The sequence below is a fragment of the Leptopilina boulardi genome, unplaced genomic scaffold (genome assembly GCF_019393585.1).
Source record: "Leptopilina boulardi isolate dan_hultmark-lab unplaced genomic scaffold, ZJU_Lbou_2.1 LbouV2_210, whole genome shotgun sequence".
Lineage (NCBI taxonomy): Eukaryota > Metazoa > Arthropoda > Insecta > Hymenoptera > Figitidae > Leptopilina > Leptopilina boulardi.
This window is the reverse complement of record NW_026137764.1, coordinates 449189-459713: the sequence shown is the minus strand read 5'-3', so window position 1 is coordinate 459713 and position 10525 is coordinate 449189. Positions and strand designations below refer to the sequence as shown.

The window sequence follows — 10525 nt, the reverse complement described above, 5'->3', positions numbered from 1 at the left end:
ATTGAAATTCAAAATTGTTTTTATAAATTTCCAATTGGCACTGAAAGTTTAGTTATTAAGCTTCAAAATCCTTGTAGGACATTTTTTTTATTACATGAAAGGACTAAGTTATAAGAGCTTTATGAAAGCACTGCAAGTGGCTTTTTTGCACCCCCTGGTGGGGAAAAAACACATTTTGCGATTTTTCCAAAATATTTTGTTATAAATTTTTTTCTTTTTTTCTTTAATGTACATGGCAAATAAATAATTATAAAACGTTTTTAGCATGCAAAATTCTATTTTATGTTAAGTTTACCTACTTTCGATTTACAGTCATCGAAATGAGCAACTTACAATAAAAACTAAGATATTATCGATACAACAACCAAACTAGAATAAAAAGTTGCGTGTCACTCAATTAAACGTATATTCTAAGTGGCTGGTAAAACAGTTCAATAGTTTTAATATAAAAGCCAAATGATTTTTTTTACCATGGCTTTTTCACCCTACTCTACCATATAGTAGAAACAAACCTTAGCTAAAAACTTTACCCCATACATTGCTAGGTTTTAGTCGTACTTTAATTTGTATGCGGGAACCCCTTAAAGCATCAGCAAAACTTTTATTTTACCTCACCTTTTTTATGGAAATTCTGATATTTATACAGTTATATTTTCAGTTAAAACATGATCTTAAATACTTAATTTATTATTTTAGTATTTGTACTTTGTGAACACTGAAACACATTGTTACACTGAAATATATTCTAAGGTTGACTCCTATAATAGAGACACAAAGCTTCTATATGTTGGCTAAATTTGTTGCACCTGTAGTACTTCTTTCCTCTTCGACTATGTTGCCAGTCCTTACATTTAATCTTCCTCTTCTTGACTTATGGTTTTATCCTGGATAACCAAAAATACGAACCGATACTAATTATTTAGTCTTTACTAAAGGTACTGACATTGTAATGATTAGACAAAGCACCTCTTCACATTTTCAAAGAGGAACAGAATCCTAAGAATTTTAAAATTTTCTAACGGTGTCTTAGAATTTTCCATAATATTTCATTCTCCCGCTATGGAGTCAAATTTACCCCTTAGAGTATAAATGACCTTTTCCCTTTAAATTTCCAAAACTTTCTTGAATCATATTTTTCTATTTTAGTTTTTGATTCTTTCCTCAGGTTTGATGTTCCTCTCTACTCTAATGTTACAACTTTATTATTACAGGGTGAAAATTTTCCAACTGGGTCACCTAAGACTGACTCTTTAAATTTTAAATATTTTTTTTCATAATCTATTGCAGGAAGCCGAATTAAAAACATTCCTGAAATGCGTTTTTATAGAAATTAATTTTTTAATTATTTATTAACAATTGAATATTTTGTTACCCTTCCACTAAATTTACAATTACTCCGTTGCTTGTTAATGAAATTTAATAAAATTTAGTGAGTATATAGAAAAATTATGTCTCTTTGAAATGCAATAGAAATTTCAATTAACCTTTATTGTTTATGCAAAAAAATTGTTTATTTAATAAACAAATGAATATTTAAACTATTTCTCATATGTTTAGGAAAAAATTTCAAAAACGACATAAATCTACACTTTCTCAACTTTAACTTAAAAAAAAAATCTTAGTACCTTTAAAAATTAGTATTAGTATAAATTATGTTAGTATAAATTAGTATCATTCGATAACAGAATAGGCTTCGACGCGTAGCAGCGCGCTGCGCGTGACAGTGGTGCCTGTTCCAGCGCTTGCACGTCGCTCTTCAAATTCGCGTAATTCACTCATTTTTTAGAGGTACTAAGATTTTTTTTTTAAGTTAAAGTTGAGAAAGTGTAGATTTATGTCGTTTTTGAAATTTTTTCCTAAACATATGAGAAATAGTTTAAATATTCATTTGTTTATTAAATAAACAATTTTTTTTGCATAAACAATAAAGGTTAATTGAAATTTCTATTGCATTTCAAATAGACATAATTTTCCTATATGCTCACCAAATTTTATTAAATTTCATTAACAAGCAACAGAGTAATTGAACCGACGGATCGTAGAATGGCATATAGGCCATGCTAAATACATTGCGTATATGCCCTTCTACGATCCGTTGGTTCAATTGCAAATTTAGTGGAAAGGTAACAAAATTTTCAATTGTTAATAAATAATTAAAAAATTAATTTTTCAAAAAACGCATTTAAGGAATGTTTTTAATTCGGCTTCCTGCAATAGATTATGAAAAAATATATTTAAAGTTTGAAAAGTAAGTCTTAGGTGGCCCAGTTGGGAAATTTTCACCCTACATACTTACTTTTATTTGTTTAATTATTTCCTTCTGTGGCCCTGTATATGTTAGATGTGCAATCTTATCTAAATCTTTTATTATTTCAATAACTCTATTACCCTGTTTCTCATAGGCATCTTTAAGCAGGGCGGTTAAGTTAGAGAGTGTTTGTTGGATAATTATCTCATTTACATTCATTTTTGCGTCTTCTGTTATTTGATTTACTGTATTATTCATTCGCTTGATAGTAGATAGAAACGTTGTACATAAATTATCAACTAATTTTAATATTTTTTCTATTTTCTCGTCTTGTTTCTCCAGTATGTCTAAAACTATAAAATTATTACGGTTATTGATGTGCGACACATGTTTTAAGAAATTAAGTTTACATGTTTGAAAAATTTCAGTATTTAAATTACATCTCACATTACTTTGAATGCAAAGTTATTAAAATTACCTTCTTTATGTATTTCAATTGTTAAAACGTCTTTGTCATTTATTTTTAATTCTCCTTCTATATCTACCTCTTTTTCCTTATTCACCTCTCCATCGTCATCTGTCTCTACATCCCCCTGTAAAATTGATTTTAATTACACTTGTAAGACTACAAATTCTAACCAATAAATAATATTAGACAGAACTCACAGGAAAAATGCAGTGTTATTTTAATCCAGAATTTGATGTTAAAAAAACACGCAAAAAACTCTATCCTACTCAGGTGCGAGTTGGCGGTCGGCCCCAAGTTGGGCCAACCATGTGCTCAGTCGGCCCACCTTGGGCAACCAGAGGACGGGCCAACTAGCGAATTGATAACGTCAACCGACCTAGGGTCGACTTGGTTGGCCCAACTATGGGTACCCAAGTCGGGCCAACTGTGGTTGCTCTAGTTGGGCCAACCGTTGGAGACGACGGTCGGCAGCCTCAGTTGGGCCAACTTGGGCTGCCCTAGTTTTGCCGACTGTTGGGGACGACGGTCGGCAGCTATTGTTGGGCCCACTATGGTAAAGATTGTCGGCTCACCTATGGCTGCCATAGGTTGGCCGACCTTGGCATTAAAATTTTTGCCGACCAATAAAAAATAAAATATAAAAATTTATTATACGAATAACATATAGGGTAAGTGTACTAATTACGGCGAGTGCACCAATTACGGCGCGTTCATAAAAAATAACTATTATTACTATTATATTTAATATAACTGTTGCCAAATGATTAAAAAAAATTATTTCAATCTTTTTTTGATACAAATACTTATAAAGATGCACATTTAAATAATTATTAATTTAATTATTTGAGATCAAATTTTTTTCCGCGCCGCAATTGAAACATTTTTAAGATTTCCATTGGCTTCAATTTCGGCGGGCAAAGTATCTTCAAAATACACGTAATTTTGGTCACCGAAACTGATACAAACTCGCCGCAATAGAAAATTACGGTATTAGTTTTAATTTCTCATATTTGTTTAAATAATCGATTTTTATAGAGTTAAATTTTTTTTAATATCTTAATAACATAAGCTTTAAGTTTAATAAGTCTTAAATTGAGTTTATACAATAGAAATGTCGAATTTTCTATTTCAAAGGTGTTTTGACTCGAATCTCGCCGCAATTAGTGCATTTACCCTATTAGTAATTATTCTAAATTCATCATACAATTATTTTAGGTATTTAAACACTAAACGCAATCTTGTACATACATTTTAAAAATATTTATCGCTCGCAAGGATAGAACCCGCAACCTAATGCACCGAAATCTAACACGCTATCCATTACCTTACGCTTACATGAGAGTCTAAGGAAAAATTAGTCTCATAAGTTGCATCTTCAAAGAAATTTAGCCGACCGTCGGCCCGACTTGGGCCGACCATTAAGAAGTGGATTTCTTAATATTTTGGCTGCCACAGTTTTATTAAGGAGGTTCATCCCTTCAAACGGTATACTCATTCTATTAGGGGTTTTCCGTAAGTTTAAAACCGACAGCTATAGTCCATAAAAGTTGAGCTCCACTGGCCAATTTAGAGGTTATGTTGCCGTTTCTCCTCTTCTTTCTATTATTTACATGGGATAAGTTCAAAAGTTGCTAATTTTGATTAACATTTACTTCACAACCAAACGGTAAAAAAATTTCATATTTTTGTAAAAACTGTTAAAACTCATAATTTAAAACATATTAGTTTTTTAAAAAAATCTGTAGAACCGTTTTTTTTAATTAATGAAAACATGGTCATTTTTCATGTTTTTTCACTGTTCCCATGTAAAACTTAAAACTTTATCAATTTTTATCTTGAAAATGATACGGTAAAATTCAATAAAATTTGAACAACACATGTAAAGTGATGTCAATAATACATCTTAAAAATTTTTTTAAAATCTGTAGAAAATCGATTTTGGGATGAACCTCCTTAAGGTATCACATCGGCACTAATCGGAGTCAAAAGTTTGTAGCTCGCATTACTACTTCCCGCACTATACTTTTGCCCTCAACTCCCTATACTCTCAGCCCATACTGTACCTACTTCTACAAATACACTCGTACACGTATACCCCACACTAGCAGCGATTGGAAGGAGTAGGAGGTTTGACAACGTCGCTATAAGTCTCGCTTTGACTACTGTGGACTACTGTCTCTCTCTAACTAATGTTACCATCCTGCGATGTTGCCACATCAAAGTGGCGGGTGTGCTATATATTGCAAATGACGTCATGAAATAGAATTTTTAATTTATAATTACAAATAAACGGCACGGTAAATTATAAATTTTTTTGTATATTTTAGTTCCAAATTTATTCGTGAATTCAACATTAGTTTTTGAAAAAAATTTATAGAAAACTTCTGATGATATTTATGAAAATGTACTTCTCCCCCATACATTAGTCCCGTCTCCCATGCAAAATAAGCAACTTTGATTGCTAATATATGTGGTTTCGTACGGCGAAAATTCTTCATATTTTGCAAATTTGTCAAGAATGATAATAAGAACATATGGTAAAATTTTCAAGAAAATCTATAGAAAACGGTTTTACCGATGTGATACCTTAATCACCATTTTGTTAAAAGTATATCCCAACTGTGATTGCTAAATCACAAGTCATGTCAACCGACGATCCCATAGTCGGCCCAACTAGGGCGACCAAGGTTGGCCCAACTGTGGCTGCCAACCGTCGTCTCCAACGGTTGGCCCAACTAGGGCAGCCCAAGTCATGCCGACCATTGTCTCTCATAGTTGGCCAAACTAGGGCTGCCGACCGTCGTGCCCGATGGTTGGCCCAATTATGGCAGCCACAGTTGGCCTGACTATGGGGGACTATGCCGACTGTATTTTTAGAAATTTTAAATAAGAATTAAAATTTTAATTATCATAAATTAATATAATAATAATTAATATTATAGTATTAACAAAATAATTCTTAAAAAAAATTACCTATTTCAAATTATTTAATAAATATTCTATTTTATAATAAAATAATAATGAACAATTTATTTCATTTCGAATCACTTTGGCGTTGGCAAAAATTATTATAAAAATAAAACTTATTTATATAATAAAATTAGTCAATTTGAAATATATTTTGCGTTTAAATTATCATGTTTTAATTATTTAATATTTTAATTATTTAAAGATCATTATATCCCACAGTCGGCCCAACTATGGGAACCATGGTTGGCCCAACTAGGGCTGCCGACGTTGGCAGCCATAGTCGGGCCACCTTTGGGTGATAATAGTTACCATGGTCGGACCAACTAGGGCGGCCGACTTTCGTGCAGCCCTAGTTGGGCCGACCAACCATCTCTGGCGGCCGCCCGAAATTCGCACCTAGGTAGTTGAGTGTTAAATCTTATGGGCTTTAGCATTGGACAAAATTACCCGCAACAAAAATAACACCGCAGATAATATATCGATACCTCAGTGTGTTACTCTACTATCTCACAGTGAAGGTTCAATGTCAATTAACTTGTATTTCTTAATGTTAATTATTTTAAGATTATTTTTGATGCTTCAAACAAATAAACTTTTTTATACACCTATGAAACTTTTTAAATTTTTTATACAGGTTATCCAAGAAAAAAAAAGATTTTCAATGGTTTTAAAGGAAAACAACCTAATTGAATTTCAATCTATTTTATTCAAATTCTTTTAATTTTTTAATTAATTAATTTCATGAAGCTTAACTGCTCCGAATCGTCACCTTCTGTCTCATTTCGGGGCTTTAATGATTCATAGAAGGAATGAAATAAATTACTTTGGTGTAACACTTGGTCTTCCACTTTTAGGTTAATTATTGCATTCAAAGTAAAGAGTATCTGGCGATTTGAAATTTGTTGACACTTCTTTTACTTTCTGCCATGCAACATTTTGTCTGTTACTGTCTCTCTTCCACAAATTGTCATCAACCAGAGGTTTAAAATCTATTATTACATTTTGTGTCATTCTTTCGACTTTGTACTTTTTACCTTCTTTTTTAGCATTTTCAATCACTTCGTACTACTGCTCAGATGTAAATTGCTCTTTTTCTTTACCAGCCCTTTCCATGCAAGCGTGAACGCTGTCGCCTTCATTTTGAGAGTGACCATGTTTCAAACACCTGTGCGTGATATTCACTTTATACTTCACAGTGGCATATAAGTACATAGCAAACAAATATTGATTTTTATTCTGTCCGCAACAGTTAAGTGATTAGAATTTAAAAGCCGTAACTTTGTTCTTATTACATTAGTCATCAATTTAGCGGAGTAACAGCTTGAAATTTCGTTAGAACCTCGCTTGGCAACACTTTCATTCCACACGTAACAATAAGCCTCTTGATCACCACCTTTGTAAACTGTAAAGTTACACACTTAAAACTTTCTTTTGTAATAAAAAATTCCAATTTAACATTTCGGGGTTGTAAGGACTTTCTGCAAATCGAAACAGGCAAATGAAATTGAGGAGTTTTCTTCTTTAGAAGCCTTTTTGTCAGATTCCTTCAATTCACTAATTATTTTCTTGTCTCGTAAATGATTATCGTAATTTTCTTTCAAATTTGCTTTTCAGTTGCATTGGCTGATTCATAAATGCTGTATCTATCGCACTGATTTTTTTTAGGAATAAAACAACCAAGATTAAATACATCCCGATAGCAACTCTCAGACGAAATTTCTTGACCATTTCTTTCTTCTTCCATCCAGACTGTATAAAGTCTTTGCATATGTCTAACACTTAGACCTTACTCCAAAAATTTTCTTTAGCTACTTTGCCTAGTATAGTGTGATGCAACAGTAGGAAACTAATTTATATGGTCTCTTATATTCTACTTCTTCTTTTATGTTTCACTGGAATTTTTCTTTGCAGTTTTATCTCTTTCGTCTGGAACAATCCCAGTGAGCACACTTGTTCAAAAGACGTCCTAAGGATGTCTTTTTGCGGATAAAAGACGTCTTAAAGACGTCCTAAGAATGTTCTATGTCTTGGCCGTTAGATTTCTTTAAGATGTCTTCTGTACAAATTTTGAAAATAGAAAAATTTTCATAAATATATAATGTTATTTTCTAAGTTAAACGTGGACTTAGAAACTGTTGAAGATTAAATATTGTGATTTAACATTGTTTGTCAAACTTTAACACGTTCTCTATTGATGATAAAAGAATAATTGAGACTCCACTGTCTTTGAGAATATACATTATTAGTTGTTCTTTGAATAGGTACATGATTTTTGACATTTTTACTAATGTATTTCCACTGATTCAAATGATTACCTATTTTCCAGTTAGCGGTGAAAATAGTTTTTCGATTTTCATTACTAATTGTTTGGTGACATCGCAATATACAATTTTCGTCACAACCAGTTCCCATTTTATGACTTGAAATTAATTTTCCTTTTTTATTCACGTACTCTTGTCCTGTATTACAAGCGACTTTGCACTGATTTGTTTTTCACTTTTTAAGATGTCGTTGTCTCTTACGACTTGAATTATTCTTGCTTTTTTCAGTAAGCACTGCTTCTTCTGTCTCGATAGGAACAAAAACTGTTTTAAATTAGAGAAATTTTGTTTATTAGAAAAACGCGTAAAAAATAATAATAAGATTGACAAATAAATACATAAAAAAATGAATTTTAGTATTACTCTAAATAAATAAATATTCTAGTTAATAACAAAAATTATCAAAATGAAAAAAATCTACCATTCTCTGCTGCATGGAACTACTAGACGGTTCGTTTTGTTGAGCATATGATTGAAACTGAAACGAAATTTTTGGATCCATATTCTCAGTAACTATTTCATAATTTTCATCAATTTGATTTTAAAAAGTATTTACTTCCGAATCCAGGCTCTGAAAAAATTTTAAAGGTGCAATAATAATGTTAGTGAACATAAAAATATTCAAAAACAAGGTAAATAAAATTAACTGAAAAAAATGTTTTAATTTCAAAATACATATATATATATATACATTAATAATAATAAAATTTATAAATAAATATTCAAAATAAATTACTTTTCTGGAAAAAAATAAGTAATTAATTTTCTGAATACATTTTTAGGTTAAAAATGGAAACAATTGTAGTGTAAAAAAATAAACATACCATATAGAAATTTTACAATTTTTTGAGATAGTGTGGCGTAAAGCGTTACTTTAAGATAGAACAGTACAAAGCAATACCCGAAGTTAGCACGGTATTAACGTTGACTGCATAGTACATTATCACACTCAGGTATCGATGTTCTAAAACTAACAGATTGAATTCAATTCTATGAACTACACATTTTCCCCACGCCCATCATTGGAATCACACATCATAAGTTAATTTCTGAATTAAGAAATCGGTTTTATTCCTCAATATCCCTTTCTTGTAGGTACTCAAGAAACGGTCCAATTAGAGAAATGTAACTCCCATCCCATGTAGCACCAAAAATTTAATAAAAATTTATTAAAGTTTTACTTTCAATGCTCACAATATTTAGGATAAAAGTTAAGTAAAGCTTCTGTAAATATTTAAATGTCTGCACTTGAGCAAATGTTTAGCGCGAAACTTGAGTGAAGACTCGTTGCTATACGAGCAACTACGAATGGAAAAAAATATTGCTCTTAAGCTACAAGTCATTTTATTGATTGCGGAAAACTGAGAATTAATTTAATAAAAATAATTGAAATGGGTGAGACTCCATCAGAAGATAAGCCGCCATGACCTGATGTGTGTCGTGATCGCTCCTCAGTTTTTCTTAGAAAAGTTCGGTATAGAACGACTTTTTGATAAAAATCGCTTAAGTATAGTTAACCAATGTGTCGTTATTATATAATTTTCATATAATCGCGAAGTTTGTGCTCCAAGTGAACAATTTTTCCATAAGTTTTGTGTTATAATATGCCACGTGTTCTCGTGTAGATTGGTTATATGTACAGTCTGTACATTTTGACTAACTCGAAGTTCCATGAGTAACTACTATTTTTTATAATATACTAAGAATTCGAAAATATGGCTTCAGTTACGGACGTTAATAAACTTGAATCTACAGTTTTTACTAAGGACGCTAATGTAAAGTGCACTTATTGTAATAATCGTGTTCTTAAAGCAACTCTGTGCTCTGGATGTAACATGCCTTATCATTCGGCTTGTGCGGGAAAAACCCAGCTGATTCCTGATGTAGGACTGAAAAAGTGCTGCGGTGCACCTTCTCCTACCCCTGACTTGCCTATGATGTTAACTATGGATTCATTGAGAGATGTCGTAAGAGAGGAATGTCAAAAGGTGCAAGATAATCTTTCATCGAAGTTTGATCGAGTTGAGACTGTTATCTCCAACCTAACATCGACATTAACAAAGCATAATGATCGCATAAAAAATTGTGAGTCTAGTGTAAATAGTATTCTCCATCGTGTTAAACAATTAGAAATAACTTCCTCTGCAACTGAACAGAATGTCAGTTCTCAGTCTGCCAACATGTCAATCTGTTTTTCTGAGTGGGATGATAGATTCATTAGAAAAAATAATTTATGTAGTTTTGTTTGGTGTAAGTGAGCATGAGTCCACTGATGGTGAGGGGTATAAAGATAAAGATAGAAATGCCGTTATCGCTTTTCTCAATTCTATCTGCCCTAGTTTAACTTCACCTGAAAATCTCAAGATGTTTCGAATTGGTTTTTATTCGCAGATTGCCACGAAGCCAAGGCCCCTGAAAATAATTTTCTCAAACCCTCAACATCCCAAGGTGTTCAGAGACAAATTTCTCCTGCTAAAATCCAAAGATCAAATACCTGCGGAAATGGCAATGATTGTC

General features: G+C 31.9%; 1 protein-coding gene across 1 annotated transcript; it reads right to left on the bottom strand.

Annotated features, from left to right (window-relative positions):
• Positions 1-574: 574 nt before the first annotated feature.
• On the bottom strand, positions 575-8570 carry LOC127278679 (uncharacterized). The gene is made up of 4 exons (XM_051300497.1): positions 8430-8570; positions 2727-2841; positions 2297-2601; positions 575-884 (listed from the first exon to the last, which is right to left on the bottom strand). Exons 1-4 carry the CDS (start codon positions 8508-8510, stop codon positions 852-854), a joined length of 534 nt encoding a protein of 177 aa, XP_051156454.1. The 5' UTR covers positions 8511-8570; the 3' UTR covers positions 575-851.
• Between the last annotated feature and the right edge of the window lie 1955 nt (positions 8571-10525).